We start from the raw sequence: 22891 nt of genomic DNA on the forward strand, positions 1-22891 counted from the left end.
CACTGTTGTACACTGTAAAAAAAATTCCATAAAATTTACGGTAAAAAACTGGCAGCTGTGGTTGCCAGAATTCTACCGTTAAAAAATACGGTAGCAACGTTTTAGGTTTTACGGTTTTAACAAATTTACAGTTAAATACTGTAATTCCTTTAACTGATATAATCTTAATATACCAACCTATTAAAGTACTGAAATCTGTTTTGTTTCTTTGAAATTCACTGACAACCACCAAATGCAGGTGATGATGAGAAAGTCACATGATGAGCCAAAGCCCATCACAAGCAAGTTTTAAACAATAGAATATACAGAAGTTGCACAGTGTCATTCACACAAGCACTAAACACCATTATGGTGAGACTCATTAAACTGAAATATGCTATAAACATTAATTGAACAACATTAGATGTAACATACAACCCTAATAAACATAACTGATAAGAAAAAACTAAGAAGAAACAGTTATTTCAAAGGAAAAACGTCAAATTCAAACAGAATTTGAAATGGAACGCATGGAATTCTGGGAACGTCAGTTTACGGTTTTTCCCTGTAAATTTTACAGGAACTTTCCGTTAACCATGTAACAGGTTTTTACCGTAGCATTTTCACAGTTTTTTACCGTTAAAATCACGATCATTTTTTACAGTGTACCCTGTGTCTGCAGATCAGCGTGAATTTGTTTGAAAGTTAATCTGGGTTCTTTATCCACCATTCGAACACTCCCTTGTTGTAATTTTATATTAATTTTGCTCTTCCGTCCACGTCCAGGGAGTTTAGCTACAGTGCCATGGGCTGTAAACCTCTTGATGATATTGTGCACATTTTTGGCCATGACTATATATATATTATTATTTTTTTTTTTACTCAAATAATTACAAAGAAATGGCAAGTAAGACATTGCATTAAATATTACATTTTAAAGTAGAAAGACTGAAATAATATTTTCTTGTAAAACAAACTCCAATAATCTTTAAAATAATTTCAAATAAGTTTTATTTGTCTGTTTTAACTTTGACTTTTTTTTTTTTTTTTTTTACAATTTACCTTTGCCATCATCTTAAAGAATAGTTTAAAGATAATAATTAAAAATAGTAATTTTTAAATTGTTGGATGTAGTCTTTTGCAAATCTCAAAATGAATATCCATTTTACATTCTGTACATTACAGTTTAGTGATGCCTAAATGCATTTAAAATTATTTTAGTGTTTTATTTTTAATTTTTTGACAAAATAGTTTCGAATATATTATTGACCATTCATTGGTTATCGGCCATAAAGTTTAAGTAATCATCAGCTTATGCTTCAGCCAGTATTTTAATAATCATGCAATATTGATATTTAATTTAACAATATGTGGATAGAAAAGTAAACCATAACCAGATAATAAAACTGTATTTTCCAGCAGACATGAGATGACATAGGTGCAATGGAATTGTTCAGCTATTGGTATTTCTGCATCAATATAGTTAGGGCTTATCTGATTTAAAATAGCTGTGCCCTTTATAACATCCATCCCAGAGTTATCCCAGTCTCAATGCAAGCTCATAGTGCTGAATCTATTTCCACACTGCAATCTCTATTATAATTATGAGCAGGAGTTCATGACATAACAGAGCTTGAACGAGGTCTTTTTATTTTGGCGAAGACTGTATTACATACGCATTCAACGGCAACGTATATCAGTAAGCTCATACAAGACTGCCTGCACAAGCCCCAAGCTGGGCGAGTAGAGATGAAAGGCTTTAAAGATGGCTTTCCTGATGACAGTTTCATTAATTCACCTTAAACTAGATTTGCCAGGGTGAGCTACTTCTATTTAATCTTTCGCCCAAGTAATTTGGAATTATAGAATGCAAATGCTGCAGAGAGTCGGGCTGATGGAATGAGTCTAATTTAGCAGCACACCAGCGAGTCAGTTGCTGGGCTGCAGGAGGATTCTGCCCCAGCTGGAAACTGAATTCCATTTGACAGATTCTCAATGCCAGGGAGTACAAAGTCATGTGCCTGGGCTGACAACTCAGGCTGGCTGCGTTCTTGTGTTTTAAATTGGCAGTGACATCTTGTTTAGACATTAGTAGGCAAAACTGGAGCACTTTCTGGCTGAAAGTGTTCTAGTTTTGGATGGCTTCCTCACAGTGTCTTAATTCTTTCCTCCAGGTGACCCAGCTGTTGTTGAGCAGTAACATGGTGGTAGCTCTCTTAGAGGGGAATGGCAGGGATAACACCCCCCTGCATCTTGCTGCCCGCAATGGTCATAAGGACATCATCAGGTCTGCTCCTCACTAACCCCTTACTTTTATATCCTGTTGTGTTTTCCTACATCTTCCTTTCAGTCTAAATATTTGCTTTTCAAACATGGAGAGATGGTTTCGGAGAGGTGCAGTGAGTTTGTTTAAAAACCTACTACTGACATAGGCAGGTGTTTTTAGTAGTGCTGTCAAATCGATTAATCACATCCAAAATAAAAGTTTGTGTTTACATAATATGTGTGTACTGTGTATATTTGTATATATATATATATATAAATGCACGCACATACATGTATATTTTAAGAAATATTTACGTGCGTGTGTGTTTACACAGTAAATATATGAGTTATATTTTATATAAATATTTTAGTGCTGTCAAACGATTAATCGCATCCAAAATAAAAGTTTTTTTTGCATTGTTTTCTGTGTATATTTATTATGTACATATAAATATATTTAGAAAATATTTACATGTATTTACACATCTATATTTATATTAATATAATTTATAATATAAATAAATGTATTTAATATATATACATAACATTTTTAAATATATACATGCATATGTATTTATATAGCCTATACATAATAAATATACACAGCACACATACATTATGTAAACAAACTTATTTTGCATGCGATTAATTGCAATTAATCATTTGACAGCACTAAAATATATATTTCTTAATATGTATACAAGTATTATATACATATGTACTGTATATATTTATATACAAGTAAATATATACATATATGTAAATGCATGTATGTACAGTCATGGCCATAAATATCGGCATCCTTGGTAAATATGAACAAAGAAGGCTGTGAAAATTAATCTGCATTGTTAATCCTTTTGATCTTTTATTAAAAAAATTCACAAAAATCTAACCTTTCATTGGATAATAAGAATTTTAAATGGGGGGGGGGGGGGGGGTATAATTATGAAATAAATGTTTTTCTCAAATACACGTTGGACACAATTATTGGCACCCCTAGAAATTCTTTTGAGTAATATATCTCTGAAGTATATTCCCATTCATATTCACAATTTTGAGCACTCCAGGGTGATTATGAAAATGAAATTATCCAGCCATGGATCACAGCTGGAGAATTGCAGAAAATAGTCTTGGGGTCAGAAAACCTTAAAAAAAAAAAACTGTCAAACAGCACCTACATCACCACATGTTGTTTGGGAGGGTTTCAAGAAAAATTATCCTAGCTCATCCAAAAACAAACTCCAGCATATTCAGTTATCAGATATGACTGGAACTGCACATGGGACTGGCTTCTATGGTCCGATGAAACAAAAAAATGAGCTTTTTAGACATTTTGGACATTTTCACTTAGGGGTGTACTCACTTTTGTGGCCAGCGGTTTAGACATTAATGGCTGTGTGTTGAGTTATTTTGAGGGGACAGCAAATTTACACTGTTATACAAGCTGTACACTCATTACTTTACATTGTAGCATAGTGTCATTTCTTCAGTGTTGTCACATGAAAAGATAAAATATTTACAAAAATGTGAGGGGTGTACTCACTTCTGTGAGATACTGTACATTATGTAAAAACAAACTTTTATTTTGGATGAGATTAATCACAATTAATTGCGATTAATCGATCTGACAGCACTAGTTTTTAGCATCCTAACCATCATGGAACCTCATAAATGAATTATTTGGAGCTGTTACATAGTTTGATGTTGTGTGTTTCTAAGCTAATGGCTTAATAATCTAATAGGTATAAAAAATACATTGTGCACAGAAACATTGGATAAAATACCCAGTTTTTAAGTACACCAGTTTTACTACATTTTGATTATTCTCTATAAATTATATCAATTATCACCCACATATATGGTGTGTGTGTTTATGTATTTTATATACACACACACGCACACACAAATATATATACATACATACATAAAATAGTAGTAATAATGTAAGTGTATATTTATAACTGTTTATTATTAATACATTTCACTTTCTAATAATATATGTTAAAAATAATACATTACATACACACTCATGCACACAATGTGTAAGAGTTACTATTAGTCTTACAGATATATATATATATATATATATATATATATATATATATATATATACATATACACTGTACATATATATATATATATATATATATATATATATATATATATATATATATATATATATAATATATATACACATATAATATTCTCATTGTTATTATTGTAATTTTTGTTATCAACTTGGGTTCCTAAAATAAAAGTGTGAATGTATAAAACAGAGTAAGTGTGAACCATAACTGAGAATATTGCAGTGCATACTAGGATTGCCTTATCCACGACAAATACATACAGTGCCCTCTTTAAAATTTGGCCAAAGGCTACATGCATGTAAATAAGTTAACTATGCTTTGATCTGGATGCCTCAACATGCAACCTCAATAGGCAGCAAAGAGAGTGAGAGAATTATACATTTACATGGATGCAAGCATGCCTCTGGGAGGTTGTCTGTCTTTTTGCAAAGTAGTGTGGTGTCAAGCTGACGGTCAGGCAGACTTTGGCTGGGCGCTTTGTTGACATGTTTGTCGAGCAAGTGAGGTGAAGAGAAGAGGTTGTGGAATGAGTGTCGTGTGTTTGGTGCTGTGTGCATGTGTTGACCTGGGCTGTCCTCCCCTCGGAGTGTAATGAGAGGGCTGTGACTGCACTGTGATGGTAACATGCATAGGAATGAGCCCGAATAGGGTTACACCAGCCAGTCAGCTGCTCAACATGCTTCTCTAGCAGTAACCATATATGAAAGTTCACGCTACAGCTCTCCCTTCCACTGCCTTTCTGGAATGCTGGAACTTGTAAACATGGGAAAGATGGACAGTGGTAACAGGAGACTGCTCTACGCTTCTTAGTATAAAGCATTAGATTCTTAAAACTGAATGAATTCAAGCATCAATCAATGAATTGCTACAATTAATGTTTTTGCTGAGATTAATAATTATTATTATTGTCAAATTCACTACAGACTAATAGTTCACCCAAAATTCTGTCATAATTTTCTAACCCTCAGACCTGCATGACTTAGTTTCTTCAGTGGGACTAGGGGTCCAATTGATTGGCTACCGATCACTATCGGCCGATAATCATGTTGGGATGTGCGGTCTCTAAAAAGGCCAATCTAAAAAAAAAAAAAGATCTCGAGCTGATGACGTGTCTGCTGTGAAAGGTTTGGCATGACATGCAGCGACTCCGTCTCTGTCTGGCGAGGGTTATTAAAAATAATTATGATGCTGAAGGTGAGGTACAATTCATATTTCTTCATTAAATAACTTATAAAGTAATTTGAAAACTTTCTGTGAGACATGATTTCAGAAACAGCGTTAGTGAATCACCGCGCTCTCTTTCTCTCTCAAAATACTTGATCTAAGATGGCGCTGGCAGCTTCAGTGCTTAGCTCTTCAGTGTTTGTACTGTTTTTGTTAGTTTTCCTGTTTTTTGTTTCTCAAACAAGATCAGTTTTACCAGGGATGAACTGCTGAACATTCGGCAGAATACACCACAAATTGTATTACCGGATTTCAGTTATTCGGACGTTTTGCTGGACATTGTAGTTGGCAGAGCTGCGGCGCTGTTCAGATGCTTCAGGACACGCAGACGGGGGAAGCGAGCTAGCGCGCTCGTGAAGCTTCGTCAGCGCGGATTTCGAATGCTATTGCCTATCGAATCTCCACTCTCTACCCAACAAAGTGGACAAACTTCTTCTGCTCTCCCGGACAAATAAGGATTTTTCAAACTCTGCTGCTCTGTGTTTCATGGTAACCTGGCTGAATGACGCAATACAGCGCGTTACATCTGCCTGACGCAGAATCAACAGGGAAATTGCGTGGCGGCGGGATGTGCTTTTACATCAGATGTAGGGCAGTCGGGGCCTAATGGATAGAGAGTTGGACTTGTAACCCGAAGGTCGTGGGTTCAAGTCTCAGGTCCAGCAGGGATTGTAGGTGGGGGGAGTGAATAACCAACACTCTCCACCCTCAATACCACGACTGAGGTGAGACCCTTGAGCAAGACACCAAACCCCCAACTGCTCCCCGGGCGCCGCAATGGCTGCCCACTGCTCCGGGTGTATGTTCACTACTGTGTGTACACTTGGATGGGTTAAATGCAGAGCACAAATTCCAAGTATGGGTCACCATACTTGGCCACACACCACTTCCCTTTCCCTTTTAACTGTGTTAAAGATGTGCTGTTCTGATCTAGAAACACTCTTCTGCAGTTGCAAGCCGTTCTACTCACCGCGGAAGTTTTGTTGTTCATTCTCGTGTCTACATTCCACCGCAAGCACACGTGAGCCTGGCTTTACAGATACTCGTTGATCAGATCACAGAGACAGAACAAAATCACCCGGACTCTGTTTTAATCATTCTCTGGGACTTTAATAAAGCAAATCTCTCCAGTGAACTGCCAAAATACAGACAGCATGTTACATGTCCCACCAGAGACAGTAATATATTGGATCACTGTTACACCACAATAAAGGAGGCATATCACTCTGTCCCACGGGCAGCTTTAAGACTCTCTGATCACTGTTTGGTTAATCTCATACCGTCCTACAGGCAGAAACTGAAATCTGCTAAACCTGTACTAAGAACTGTTAAAGATGGACTAATGAAGCAGAGCAAGATTTAAAAGCTTGTTTTGACCTCACTGATTGGACTGTTTTGAAGCTGCTGCAAACGATCTAGATGAGCTCACAGAGACTGTAACATCATATATGAGTTTCTGTGAGGATATGTGCATTCCTACCAGGACTCATTTAACCTACAACAACGGCAAACCATGGTTCACTGCAAAACTCAGACAGCTCCGTCAGGGGCCTGTTTCTGTCAATGGTATGTTTTAATTTAGAATGTTTGTGATAATGTAAGAAAAGTAGTTTAAATGTTTTGCCACTTGCTTGAGCAACTTAATATATAAATCTAGAAGTAAATGCAAAAGTAAAACGCATTGAATAATGTGTTTCATATATTTATTGCGTTTAAACACGTCTATGAAAGATTGTATTACTGTACTGTGTAAAAAAATAATCACAATGCTGAAAAAGCATTTTCAGTAACAATGTTTAGATTTGAAATCAAAATAATGGATACATTTGTTTGTGGTAAACAGCCATGGATCAGTAGTGGACTCCTGTGTGAAATCACAGTCCGTGCTGCTTCTGCACTGCTAACACATGGACTGCATACGCACTGCAGATGGAGTATGTGTGAACCTGGTGTAAAAGGCTGCCTCACATTAAGCTCATGAAATAAGGCTTGTGCTGTGTGTAAGCTATTGTTCAACAATTGCACGATTGCCAAAGCAAAAATGCAGTGCATAATCAAACATTTAGGTGAGATAAATATATATTTTTGAAAAATGTCTACCCCCTCCACCCCACAAATGATAAAATCCAGGGGTGTCACCTAAGGGGGAATTCATTTTCAGAAATGAAATTCAGGCTCTGAATAAATGTCTAAAAACCTTGACTGGATCATCACTATAAATAATTCTACATGATAAAAAGAAGGCTTTAAATTGGTATCGGCGATCATATCGGCAGATACTGATTTCTGTGATCAGTGATTGGCATCAAAAATCCTGATTGGCGCACCCCTAAGTGGGACACAAAATAAGAAGTTTTAAATAATATATTGGTCACTCTAATGAATTTAATAGAAGGTTATTTACAGAAACATTCTGAAATGGACTATAAAAATGATCAATAGCAGGCATCATAGGCTCTCACGTGTTTGATTTGCAGCAGGAAAGATTTTCCCACAAAAAACGTAAAAATGTTTACTTTTGTTGCTTTCCTCATACAAAGCTTTCATATAACTATAGAAGAATTTGGAATGTAGGGCACAAGTTGTATGAACTACTTTTTAATGTTACTTTTATGGTGTTTCTATTGTGTAACCCCAGTCCCTATTCACTTTAATTATGGGGCAAACGAGCAGGCTAGACATTAATCAAAAATCTTTGGATCAGCATGAAGGTCAGTAAATGATGACAGAAGTTTCATTTTTGTTTGAACACTTTGGATGACCTTATTTAAGAAGGGAAGGGAGGCTTTTAATCCGTTCAATTGGCTGAATTAATCAATTACCATTAAATGGAAAATGGAGCCTGCACTGCTGCTTTAGAGACTGAATCCTGAAGAGACACTCACAATGTAAAACTGATTGACGCAGAGGCTGTTTTTGTTACTTTTTAAAGGCTTTAAATTGCCATGACATTTGACCCCTTGCTGGTGGTCTTGAACTTACTATCATCACATGGTTTCAGTCCTGCCCACTCACTATGCAATTTCTCATGCTGATTTTGGTTTTGTAGTTGTATTGCTGGAGGCATCACACAAAAAAATCCTACATAGTTGTGCTAGTTTCATGTTTCTCATATTGTATCTTTTTGCAGGCTGTTTCTTCTCACATAATTTCGATTGAAATCAATATCTAAAAAAAAAATCTATATCTGATGTATCAATATCTAAAATTAATATTAATTTGGTAAGTAGCCATTTAATAAGGGACAAAAAGACCTAATCAGCGTGTCAGGTTGAATGTTGTGGTAATGAGCAGCTGACTGTACCATTGAGTGATTTCGTTGGTGTCTTGTGGACAGCATGGCTCATGTGTCACTGTGGTCTATCACTCATTTTTAGACTGCTGCTAAAAGCTGGGATTGACATCAACAGGACCATTAAATCCGGAACGGCTCTACACGAGGCTGCCCTCTATGGGAAAACTGAAGTAGTAAAAGTATTGCTTGATGTAAGTAGATGGATACAAAATATTGGGAAGAGTGTTGATTCATTTGATTTATTTCTTATGTCAAATTATCAAGGAAAAATACTGTGAATTGTAGAACTAGTTTTGTGGGCTTTCCCTCAGTGTAGTGCTTGAGTCTGTCATATCAGGGCACAGTGACTTATCATTTATTTTTATTTGTCAGTATACAGAGTGTTTTTTTCTCACCTGAACTAACCCTCACATATCAATCCAACCCTTCACCATCTGACACTTAGGCTGGGATTGATGTGAACATCCGCAACACCTACAATCAAACAGCCCTGGACATTGTGAACCAGTTCACCACTTCACATGCCAGCAAAGAAATCAAACAACTCCTTAGAGGTGAGTCAGAAATCCAAAACTCCTGTTGTTTTCCTTTTACTCTTATTGTGCCTTTTTATGTTTTGCATTCCTCCTTTTCCTTTTTCCTTTTACCTTTCCTTAGATTTTTGGTAACACTTTATTTTAAGGTGTCCATAATACAGAGTAATTACCTAATTAAGTACTTAGTAGTAGCCATTGTACTTACATGAAACAAAATGTACTTACCATGTAACTTAGTTATGGAACAGCCTGTACTTACAGTTTGTAATTATGTAGATGTAATAGGCAACTGTATGTAACACATGTAACAGGCCGAGTCTGTTACACAGCTACTTGTACACTTAAGTACAATCTTGATGCACTTTATTTTAAGTAGCTTATGCCTGTGTAATATTCTGTAATTTTAATGTAATTTGAAAGGTATTACATGTATTTAAGCTGTGTACTGGTGGGTTAAATCAAACTAAGGTGCAGCTGGATAAGGTGTACAGTATAGATACACATGAAGTACACTTAAGTACAGTCTTGATACTTTATTTTACGTAGCTTATGTCTGTGTACTTACATTTATAATTATGTTGTTTAAAGTCTGCCACACATATGTAACAATCTTTTGGTTGCATAAGTAGCTGTGTAACAGACTTGGTTTGTTACATATGTGTAACAGTAGCTGCGTATTACATGTACATAATTAAAAACTGTAATTACAGGCTGTTCCATAACTTAGTTACATGGTAAGTACATTTTATTTCATGTAAGTACAATGGCTACTACTAAGTACTTAATTAGGTAATTACTCTTTATTTTAAGGTGTATTATGGACACCTTAAAATAAAGTGTAATCTGATTTTTTGTTTTCCCTTTTCCTCTTTCTTGCTGCCCTGCCCTTGCCATACGCCCTTGCCCTTGCACCTGCCCCTGTCCTGTCCATTTTTCCTTTTTTACCTTTATCCCTTCTGATCTCTTTTTTTCTTTCCTTTACCATTTGTCCTCTTCTCTTTCCTTAATTTGTCTTTCTTTACTTACCTTTTCCATTCTTTTCCTTTTCAAAATTTTTTTACCCTCTTCCTCCTCCTGGCATTTCCTTTTCTCTTTTCTTCCTTCTCTCATCTTTCTTTCTTTCTTTCTTGCTTTCTTTCTTGCTTGCTTTCTTTCTTTCTTTTGTTGATGTACAATATATTATTTAATATCAGGCCATGAGCCTTTGTTCATTGTTACCTTAGACTGAAAGTAGACAATAGTTGTCTAGAGTGTGTTTAGTGTTGGGTGTTCATTTCTGAGAACCTGCTTTCATAGCTTTTGTTATAAAGCTATAGTGTTGCATAATATTACTATCCCCGGGCAGCAGCAATGGCAGCCATGCCTGGAGATTTAGTTAGAAGTTTTGATTGTGTTTGCATGTCTGGGTCTAGGCATACGTCTGAATGTGTTAAGTAGCTGTGTCCTTCTACTATCCCTCCTGTAATCCAGCTGCTTGTTGTCTTTGAAGTGTGCGCTTTGATTCGAGCACTAAAATGGCTGAAGGAGCTGTGTTTGAAGATGAGGGGTGTTTAGTATCCCTGTTCTGAGCTCAGCTCCTCATTAAATTTTCAGAAGATGTGCTAAGTGCTTCAGAGCATTTAAACACTTCATTACTCCTCTTTAAATTTTGCTTATTACACTTTTTTATTGCAACAAATCCCACCTGAGTATTGAATTCTTAGGTTTTCCGGTAGCAATTTTGTGGACCTTAGTCAATATGAAGACCTCAGAGATTACTTAAACCCATAGTGCATGACTTGATGAGTATTTTCAAGGCAAACTGTTTTTCTTTCTCTCTCGTTCTCATTCTTTCATGCATTCATGTCCCTGGGTTGTGACATCAGACGCTAGCGGAGCATTGCAGGTGAGAGCTTTGAAGGACTACTGGAATCTCCATGACCCAACTGCACTCAACATCCGGGCAGGAGATATAATCATGGTAGGCTTTTCAAGCCTTATTTCTCACAAGAGTGTCCTAATTATAATGTGCATTATGTAATAGGCCTATACAATTGCCAATGTGCTTGAGCGTTGCCTTGATCTGCATTATTACCAAATTACTAAACCGTATTCTGATGAATCACAAAAACATCAAAACAACAAAGATGTTTAGGCTCGTGGAAAAATAGTAGAGCTGAAAGCGGTTTTCAGAATGCTTTAAATATGGAAGACTACACACAGCGTTGCATATCATGTTTCTAACTGATATAATTATGTCCTGCACATAAGACATAACAGTAACATGAACAAGTGAGGACCGTAATTTGGTGTTCCCTACAGAGAATACTTTAGCATGCTGCAACAAGTTCCCACCAATCAGCCTTTGATGTCTCAAATGAATCAACTGTAGCTTGTTGTTTGTGCTATAGTAGCGTGTGTTCAGCCTAGTTTGCCTTCATAACAGCGTGTTTCACCCCCACTAAAAGACTTGTGTTCAGTTTGTGTACTGTAGAGTGCAGCCTGAGGCTCAGTGCCGCACGTATGCTATGTCATTGTTCACACCTTGTCTGTCTAGATAGCTTTAGGCGGCCATTTCTGCTAGCATGAAAGACTGCTGTGTTTTTGTGGCAGTGAGACTTAATAGAGACTTCAAGGTTTTTAAAAGCTAGCAATGAAAGATACTTCCACTCAGACTTAACCCCAGCTTTAAAATTCAGTTTCTTTACAGCTTTATTAGGAAATTAGGGGGTTGAATTGGGGGTAAATTAACATCTCATTATCTCAATGAATAATACCGTGAGGAAAGGTGACGAACAACAACATGCCTTCCTTTTCAAACTCCAATAACTGTTATTTTATAATGCCTATTTTACTAAATTGCACCGAAAATGGTCTTGATGCTGACATGGTGTTAAAATAACACTAAATAAATACAGATGTTGACCTTAAAGAGCAGTTTTGAAAATGAAGCACTATGGGGTAAATTCATTTATTTTATTGCATAAAAACTCTTTAATAATTCTAATAATGCAAAAAAATTCTCTAATATCAGCAGTACAGTTTAACCAGGTACTTAAATGCTGAAATAGCACTTTCCTCGCAAATTTATATTTTATATCATTGTCTTTGTCCATTAAGCTATATTATGTGTTTTATTTCAAATTATTTTCTATGGGAGGAAAATGTTTAACGTCCAATTTTAACGCATTGCGTCTTTTTAATTTCACTTAACGCATTTCATAATGCACGTTCATATCTGCTGGTCTGTATCTTTGTGTCAACGACTTATAGGCTAATGAATTGTCTATCATCTTAGTCAAAGACTACAGAACACCCTTAAGTCCCTTATTATTATTATATTATTATTAAATTTAGTCCATTATGCCACAGTAAGCGTTTTGCTGTATGGGAGGACGTTATGGTGCTTAAACGATTAAAACTAATTTAGTACAATAACGAACAGGGACCTGCAAGTCATCTGTAGGAGAAAAAGACAAGACCTGCAAATCTGTGGCTACAGAACAGCAGAATATGAACGTTTCTCGTTAAGCAGTTTCCTCCCGTAGAAAACCATAAACACTTAATATGGCTTAATGTGTTAAGATAGTGCTATTAAAATATCAAATTCAATATACAGTTTATTAATATAATGAATATGTATATAGTATTTTCCTCCCATACCACAAAACATGGGATAATGAGGCATAATGGACTAAGATGATAAAGAGCAAACTCATTATGCTCCTCATCATTATTAAAATATAACGTTATAACTAATGTACAGGCAGGTGAACCCAGAATAAACGCAACACGCAAAGTTTCACGGTCTACAGCTCTTTTATATCATTGTCTTTGTCCATTAAGCTATATTATGTGTTTTATTTAAAATTATTTTCTATGGGAGGAAAATGTTTAACGTGCAATTTTAACGCATTGCGTCCTTTTAATATCACTTAATGCATTTCATAATGCATGTTCATGTCTGCTGGTCTGTATCTTTGTGTCAACAAGACTTATAGGCTAATGAATTGTCTATCATCTTAGTTAAAGACTACAGAATACCCTTAAGTCCCTTATTATTATTATATTATTATTAAATTTATTCCATTATGCCACAGCGTTTTGCTGTATGAGAGGTCCATGGCCGTCTGCTTGCCTTGTAGTACATTTAATAATAACTATACATCGAATTTTATCTTTTAATTGCACTTAATGTATCTTAATACTTTAAGCCATATTAAGTGTTTATGGTTTTCTAGAAACTTTGCGCATTGCGTTCATATTCTGCTGTTCTGCCACGGATTTGCAGGCCTTGTCTTTTTCTCCTACAGATGACTTGCAGGACCCTGTTCGTTATTGTACTAAATTAGTTTTAATCGTTTAAGCACCACAGCGTCTTGTCTCCATTGGCAACACACACAATTCGTGTCGGAATGCAAGTGACGTCGCAGGTAGCAGAAAATGCAAGCGGCGATTGCAAGTGACATTGTAATTTTGTTTCTTTTGTCTTGTCTTCACCACCTGGCTACTGTTGTAAAATGTTGAGAGATTCAAACAAAAAATAATCAATAAATAGAACAAAATGTTTGTGTGTGTGTGCGCTCCGGCGCGATCACTTCAACTGTTTCCTTATACCAGCAGAATCAACTTTAAACACTTTTTGTCTTATTAATAATGCATCACTGTATAAAGGTCTGCTTTTATTTGTGTACACTCACAATTAAAACAAAACATTGTGCTTTTTGTAAATTGTAATTTGTACTACTGTCTGCTCAAAATAAATGAAAAGAAATTGAGCATAGTAGATTATTATTATTTTTTTCCTGTTGTACCGAAATTGTATCGAACCGTGACCCCAGAACCGAGGTATGTACCGAACCGTGACATCTGTGTACCGTGCCACGTGCCACCCCTAATATACATACTAGAAAATTACAAAACACCTAATAAAATTACAAGGAAAAAAAAAACCTATATAAGAATTAAAAGCTAATCCAAAATATTAATAAACACTATAATAGTATATAAAAGATAAAATAACATTCAAATGTTATATAGTAATGCTAAACTGTGAATAATGTTACATTTCAACCCAAGTCAATATTTCATGTCTATGTTTATTTACTCTGTTTCACATTGGGCACGCAATCACGTAAGGTGCGTGTCTGCACCAGTACCTAATTTGCATGTTTCCTTTAGTGAATAGACTCTTAAAACAACTCAGACAGGCGCTACACATGAATTGCAAATTTATCCTTTTTCCAGGCCTGCTTGAAACACAATTTCACGTCAGTCAAATGAAATGACTTTCATTGCTACACAGTTCCTTTCTGCCATGTGTGGAATGTCTACTGACTTAATTTACCACATCGTGCAGCCAAATGAGCAAACAATCACAGGCTGGGCCATGAGGTTAGAAAAAAAGGTTAGAAGGTTATTTAAAACCAGATGACACAAAGGTCATTCAGCTTTGAATAATGTAGGGTACACAGAGGGCTATAATTAAATCATAGATTATAGAAATTATTCCACACGATAATAAAAAACAATTGAATAGCTATTGAAGAGAAGACTGTTATGAATATTATAAAATGTGCAAGCATTCAAAGAGCTGAATAACCTGTGATCTTATTGGTCTGTTCCAGGTCTTAGAGCAGCATATGGATGGACGTTGGAAAGGACACATCCATGACAGTCAGAGAGGCACTGACCGTGTGGGATTCTTCCCTCCCTCCATCGTGGAGGTCATTAGTCGCAGATCAGGTATATTTAATAATTCTGTTTCGTTTTTCAACTTGCACAAGCATTTACTACAAATACATAGTCCATTTTCAAAATTAGGTTCTCTTTTTTACTTTCATTCTAAATTACATTATCAGCATAAAAATTTTAGTGCAGATTAAGATAAAAAAAAAAAAAAACACCTTTTTGCTTTAAAGACAGCAGCACAAGTTTTTGACTTAGAAGTAGTGGACATTTTTTTTAATAACATTTATTCTAAAGCTTTCAAAATCCTAAAACTATGTTTTTAGGCTTAAAATAGATTTTGAATCCCAGATTTTCACAAATGTCAGTTATAAAAAAAAAATCCCACAGTATGCATATCAAAATAATGCATACTAAAGTAGTGCAGTTCTCATAAATTCTTGTAGACGTGGACATGTAGTCCATTGATAAAGGCACACACAGACACACTAATGGGATTAACAGGAACATATTGGGGGCAGGCGGATCAGCTTTAGAGCCCTGTGCCTCCATGAAAGGGGAGCCGGCTTTAGATTGCTAGGTCCTGAGCAGAAAATCTTTCCCTGAAATGAGCCTGGTATATTTTTTTCTGTGTGAGAGAGCGAGCGCAACGGCAGACTCAGCACTCTGTCATGCCACAGCGTCAACATCCTGCTGCTAAAACGAAATTAGCCTGCGCTCTAAGCTTCTGCCTCAATATTGCTGAAGAGACATGATGGAGGCAAAAAAGCTAGATTAAGACCCAACCACTTAACTCATTGTGCTGGGGTGTTTCTCCCACCCGCGTTATCTTATCAGGATGTTAAAGCCTCCCCAGGTTCATCTTAGTTTTTGAAGTTAATGTATGGAAAGAAAAAAAAGGGATTTGTCTTTCATGTTAAAGAGAAAAAAAGTCTAATTGTTGTTATCATTTACTCACCCTAGTGTCGTTTTAAACCTGTGTGACCTACTTTCTTTGTAGAACACAAGTGAAAATGTTTTGGAAAAATGTTGCTGTTTATTTTTTTTTTTTTATATAATGAAAGTCAAAGGATGTGCATTGTTGCTTTGGATCCCACTTGCATTCATTGTATAGACAAAAGCAGTTGAAATAAAATAATACGGAACAATATGAGAATGAGTACAAGATAGATTTTGTTTGATTTCTGGGTGAATGATAAATAAATAAAATAAATAATAAAATAAATTAATAAATTAATATTTACACTGCTGTTCAAAAGCTGTTTTTTATTTTAAATGTAGCCTCATCCAGGCTACATTTATTTGATCAAAAATACAGTAAAACAGTAATAGTGTCAAATATAAAAAAACTGTTTTGTTTTAATATATTGTATAATGTAATTTATTCCTGTGATGGCAAAGTTGAATTGTCTGCACCATTACTCCAGTTTTCATTGTCACAAGATCCTACAAACATTGATTTGTTAATTTGGTGCTCAAGAAACATTTCTAATTAATATCAGTGCTGAAAATAGTTGTACTGCTTAATATTTTTTGTGGAAATCGTTATACATATTTTTCTAGACTCTTCAATGAATAGAAAGCTCCAAAGAACAGCATTTATTTAAAATAGAACTCTTTTGTAACATAAATGGCTTTTACTCTCCTTTGTGATCAATTTAATGCTTACTTGCTACATACAATAAAAAAAATGTACTAACACCAAACTTTCATAAACTTTGTTTATACAACACGAATTCCGGAAATGTTGGGATGTTTTTAAAATTTGAATAAAATGAAAAGTAAAAGAATTTCAAATCACACGAGCCAATATTTTATTCACAATAGAACATAGATAACATAACAAATGTTTAAACTGAGAAATTGTACAATTTTATGCGCAAAATGAGCTTATTTCAAATTTGATGCCTGCTACAGGTCTCAAAATAGTTGGGACGGGGGCATGTTTACCATGGTGTAGCACCTCCTCTTCTTTTCAAAACAGTTTGAAGACGTCTTGGTATCGAGGTTATGAGTTTCTGGAGTTTTGGTGTTGGAATTTGGTCCCATTCTTGCCTGATATAGGTTTCCATCTGCTGAAGAGTTCGTGGTCATCTTTTTCATTTAATGATACGCCCAATGTTCTCTATAGGTGAAAGATCTGGACTGCAGGCAGGCCAATTCAGCACCTGAACTCTTCTACTACGAAGCCATGCTGTTGTAATAGCTGCAGTATGTGGTTTTGTATTGTCCTGCTGAAATACACAAGGCCTTCCCTGAAATACACGTTGTCTTGAGGGGAGCATATGCTGCTCTAAAACCTTTATATACATTTCAGCATTCATAGTGCCTTCCAAAACATACAAGCTGCCCATACTGTATGCATTTATGCACCCCCATACCATCAGAGATGCTGGCTTTTGAACTGAACGTTGATAACATGCTGGAAGGTCTCCCTCCTCTTTAGCCTGGAGGACACAGCGTCCGTGATTTCCAACAAGAATGTCAAATTTGGAATCGTCTGACCATAGAACACTTTTCCCTTTAAAACAGTCCATTTTAAATGAGCCTTGGCCCACATTACACGATGGTGCTTCTGGACCGTGTTCACATATGGCTTCCTTTTTGCATGATAGAGCTTTAGTTGGCATTTGAAGATGGCATGGCAGATTGTGTTTACCGACAGTGGTTTCTGGAAGTATTCCTGGGCCCATGTAGTCATGTCAATGACAGAATCATGCCGATGAGTGATGCAATGTTGTTTGAGGGCCCGAAGACCACGGATATCCAACAAAGGTCTTCGGCCTTGTCCCTTACACACAGAGATTTCTCCAGTTTCTCTGAATCTTTTGATGATGTTATGCACTTAGATGATGAGATTTGCAAATCCTTTGCAATTTGACGTTGAGGAACGTTGTTTTTAGTGTTCCACAATCTTTTTACGCACTCTTTCACAGATTGGAGAGCCTCTGCCCATCTTTACTTCTGAGAGACTCTACTTCTCTAAGACATCCCTTTTATAGCTAATCATGTTACAGACCTGATGTCAATTAACTTAATTAGTTGCTAGATGTTCTCCCAGCTGCATCTTTTAAAAATGTCTTGCTTTTTCAGCCCTTTGTTGCCCCCTGTCAACTTTTTTGAGACCTGTAGAAGGCATCAAATGAGCTCATTTAGTGAATAAAAGTGTAAAATTTCTCAGTTGAACATTTATTTTCTCTAGGTTCTATTATGAATAAAATGTTGGCTCATGTGATTTGAAAGTCTTTTAGTTTTCATTTTATTCAAATTTAAAAAACGTCCCAACATTTCCGGAATTCGGGTTGTATTATTTAGAGCATGTCCTTTATGTAAACATCTTTCTCAAGGATGATGTTTCATTTGTGTCCGTGGTGCCTCATTTGTGTTTCCATGTTGTGTCCATAGGGGGCATTCTTTCCCGGCAAGCCTCACTGCCCATCCAGAGACATCACATTCTGTCCAGAGCCCTGTCCTTACACAGTTCTCATCACACCTCTCACACTGACGACTCCTACACCTTATACTCATCCACCCGTCCTGTACTGACTCACCACAATGGGCTGGATCAGCACCCAGGTAGCGTGAGAATTAGACTCGTAGGGATGAATTCAAATTATGTACACCTACAAACTTACAATCTTACCTCAAGAGCCCATCCAAGCATCTGTGAAAGCAAAAAACTCCTCTGTCCTTTACCACGTGAGCAACATAAACTGCACTTTAATCCATCGTAGCCACATTTAGACTTTTCCCAAGTTTTTCCAAGTCCAAAGTCATGTAATTCTTGGTGAAAAGTATATTATTTTTCATCTGCATTGGCCGTAAAGGCAGTGATATACTCACGACAAAGTACTTTTCAGTTTTTTGCTTTGGGAGATAAAGTTTGAAATGCCTTAACAGCAGTTTACTACGGTTTACCCATGCTGCTGAGAGCGCAATTTAGATGAATATGTAAATTTAGTCATCCAAGATATTCATGTCCTTCTTTCTGCAGTCGAAAGAAATTAAGGTTTTTGAGGAAAACATTCCAGGATTCTTCTCCATATAGCAGACTTCAATGGCGGCCAACGGGTTGAAGGTCCAAATTTTAGTTTCAGTGCTCTTCAAAGGGCTCTACACGATCCCAGCTGAGGAATGAATGTCTTATCTAGTGAAAAGATTGGCCATTTTCTAAAAATAAAAAAATTTATATAACTTTTAACCACAAATGCTTGTCTTGCATTAGCCCAACCTCACACATTACGTAATCACATTGGAATGGTCATGCGTGAGGTTGGCGAACGCACTGACCCAGTGTTTACAAAGCAAATGTGCAAAGATAGTCAAACTCCGTTTCCAAAAACAAAACAACAGTGTCAGATGATTTTGAAGTTGGAGAAGAAATTGACAGTTTTTCGCCCTACCCTACCTTTTTGAACCAAAGTACACAGATGAAGAACTTACCACGCGTGACCTTTCTAACGTGATTACATAATGGCTGAAATCACGGACACGCATCGCAGAGCTACTGCAAAATGAGCATTTGTGGTTAAAAAGTATATCCTTTTTTTTTTTTTTTTAAGATTGTTTCACTAGATAAGACCCTTTCTCCTCGGTTGGGATTGTGTAGAGCCCTTTGAAGCTGCATTGAAACTGCAATTTGGACCTCAACCCACTATATGGAGAAAAATCCACGTTTTCCTCAAAAACCTAATTTCTTTGCAACTGAAGAAAGTAAGACATGCATGTCTTGGTTGACATGGGGATGAGTAAATTATCAGGGAATTTTTATTTTGGAAGTGAACCAATCCTTTAAACATAAGAGACGGTGGCACTGTCGTTTTCAATTAGATTTACAATTTAATTTTTTACTATTAAGCAGCTCTCCAGTATATTTATGCTTTTACACATGTCTGACCTTAACCGAGTACACAGAGGAAATGAACCTATTACAGTACGTAATCGCCACGGACCAATGGTAGTTTGAATGTTACCACCTGGAGCAAACTTTTCTGGAAAGTTCGGTTAGGCAAGTTGTGTCGAGCTCCAAAATAACTTCGTTTTGTTCTGATTTTGTACGAAATGACATCACACCAGTTCTTGCTTCGATTTCGCTTGAAGTATATCTGGACTACCAAAGTTTCCCCCCATGGCCCTTTAAAGTGTTTGTGTTTGCTAGGTGCGATTCCCGACAGTCCCAGTGCCCTGTGTAAGCCAGCTAGTCCCAAAGAGCCAGAGGATATTTGGGTCCTCAGGACCTCTCTTAATGGTAAGAGTTGTCCGTTTCCCTAGGCCCCTGTTTTCTCATCCCCATGGCTGTCCCAAAGCCCTGCACACCAGTGACTTTTGTCTCAAGTTGAGGTTTTTTCCAGCTGTTTCACAGGGTTCCTGTTCCCTTAGGCTATATTTGTCCAAGGTTTGTCAGCCTACCATCAGCTTGCCATTCACATTGCTTAATTCGCACTAGCCCTCCTCAATGTTCCCTTGTGCTCCTTCACGTTCCCCTTGTCTACAGAGACCTTGCTGGAGTTCAGAGATCGTAGCTGCTAAAATCTTTACCTCATTTTTTGCCCAGTGTGTAGTAAAGCAGTCATTTTTAACAGGCAGTATTTCACCAACTGTTCGTTTTCTCCTGTCTTTGTTTATTCCTCTTTCTTTCAGCAGGTGACAGGAACAGTGTGGGCAGTGCAGGCAGCATGGGCAGCAGTCGCAGTGCTGGCAGTGGACAGAGCACTGAGGGAAACTTTCCACACTATGGACCCAATCAGTCACCACCTGCTGTCCAGGACACCACCAAGGTGGGCTTCAGGTTCACACATCCAATGTTAAGCTGAACCAGAAAAAAAAAAAACTGGAGATTTTATGATTCCGCCTGCATGTCCATTGATTTTCATTAGGGAACTGAAGCTGTGAGAAAACTCTGCGGAGAAATATGCAGCACTGATTAATTCACAAGATAGCGACCCCATCCTAGAACAGTACAGAGATTTCATGGTTCATAGAGGCACCAAAGGGAAAGAATAATTACTGTTATATATAGACGTTCACAGAAGCCATGCATGATTATTTTTGCCTTGTTTTCTCCAAATCTTATTTTTCTTAAGTTTACTTGAAAAACCAAGCCAGAAAAATGCTCTAGAGAACTTACCAATGTTAAATGACTATTATCCTGGTATTATTAGCCTAAATATTTGTAATATATGACACATATAGATGAATAGAAACTTCAAAAGAACATTATTTTAAATGAAAATATTTAGTAAAATTGATAAATATCTTTACTATCACTTTTGATCAATTTAATGCAGGGGTGCCCAACCCTGTTCCTGGAGATCTACCTTCCTGCAGAGTTCAGCTCCAACCCTGATCAAACATAACTGAACCAACTAATTAGGATCTGAAGGAGCACTTGATAATTAAAGACAGGTGTGTTTGATCAGGGTTGGAACTGAACTCTGCAGGAAGGTAGATCTCCAGGAACAGGGTTGGGCACCCCTGATTTAATGCATCCTTGCTGAATGAAAGTATTAAAAAAAAAGAAAGGGCAAAGAAACTTTCTGACCCCCAAATTTTGCCAAAGGGTCCGGTAAATAAAAAAGGGTTTTGCTCTGCAGGAACAGTAATTAGAGCTCATATAGCCATCACATTGGTATTGCCTTATTACATAACACAATAGACTCTGCATTTTATATGCAGCTGAGCGTACGGTTACTCATACTGCAGCATTTACTTAAACTACCATAGAGAACCTAATGTTGATCTCATGCTGAGTTACCCACAATATTCTCAATGATGGAGTCTGTAAACGTCTGTGACAGAGACTCTTACATGTGAAATTAAATAGATATTATGTTCTTGCTGATAATTATAATTAATATTCATACGTAGTAATTAGACTCTCTGTGTGAAGTCTTTCACACGCAGTAATCGTGTCTCTCAGCTATTTCTGCCAGACAGCTGTTGAGTTAAATGTGACAGTGCTGTGGTTTTCTCACATGCAGCTGCCTCCCTCTGCTGGAGAACTGGTGGAACGGTGCAGTCAGGCCCCTGACCCCGCAAAACAGACGGACCCTCATTCAGGTCAGAACCTCTGCTGTTATATATGAATTTCATTTATTTTAATTTCTGAATGTCTTAAAATTAAGTATTTTTATTGTTTATTTAATTTATTTCAAAATGTTAATTATTTAATAATATCCAAAAAAAAAAGCTCTGACATCAGTAGATACTACTTGGCTTAATATCGTATGTTAAACATCTAATGCAGTACTTAAGTCTGCCTTAAGTATCCAAATACATTGACAAGCCTCTGTATTTTAAAGTTTAAAAGCAGTCATTGAAAGTTTAATGCTCTCAATTTAAAAAGACTCATGCACTGTCCTTCAGATAACTCATATAATTTTTAATATCCTTGAGCATGTCCTCTTGTGTCTTTTCCATGAACAGGACATTCAGAGAATCATTTAATACAAATATCACCTCAGACCTGTGTATTAGTTTTATTAATCTTAAAAAATCGCCATGTATTTCATAAATCTACTACAGATTAAATGGAGAAAAAGCCTTCCCAAGACCCCTTTAAAACATGAGCAAGGCAGCTTAAAATACCTGCTCATTTTTACTCAAAGACAGATACTGTGCAGTGTCAGATTTCACTAGAAGGGAAAGACGCGATGACGGAGGCAAAGTTGTATGTAAGTCAGAAATACCAAGGAATAGAAGAGAATTTGAGAAGGAGAGAAGATTATCAGTGACACTGACACAAGAGTGTTTTTGTAGTGTCTTTGACTCGAAGAGGATTTAAAAATAAGCATGAGATCAACAAACTCTCCTAAAATCAGCTTATTTTCTGAAGGTGA

General features: G+C 36.6%; 1 protein-coding gene across 1 annotated transcript in view; it reads left to right on the forward strand.

Annotated features, from left to right (window-relative positions):
- The window catches only part of caskin2 (CASK interacting protein 2), a 79594-nt gene that overhangs the window by 45806 nt on the left and 10897 nt on the right, over positions 1–22891 (forward strand). Inside the window, exons 7-14 of the mRNA XM_079397720.1 lie at positions 2154–2266; positions 8933–9041; positions 9296–9404; positions 11252–11346; positions 14993–15110; positions 18459–18629; positions 20694–20830; positions 22034–22112. Of these exons, the coding sequence (XP_079253846.1) occupies positions 2154–2266; positions 8933–9041; positions 9296–9404; positions 11252–11346; positions 14993–15110; positions 18459–18629; positions 20694–20830; positions 22034–22112 (931 nt within the window). The remainder of the gene's footprint in view (positions 1–2153; positions 2267–8932; positions 9042–9295; positions 9405–11251; positions 11347–14992; positions 15111–18458; positions 18630–20693; positions 20831–22033; positions 22113–22891) is intronic.

Source organism: Barbus barbus (genome assembly GCF_936440315.1).
Source record: "Barbus barbus genome assembly, chromosome: 38".
NCBI classification, from domain to species: Eukaryota; Metazoa; Chordata; class Actinopteri; order Cypriniformes; family Cyprinidae; genus Barbus; species Barbus barbus.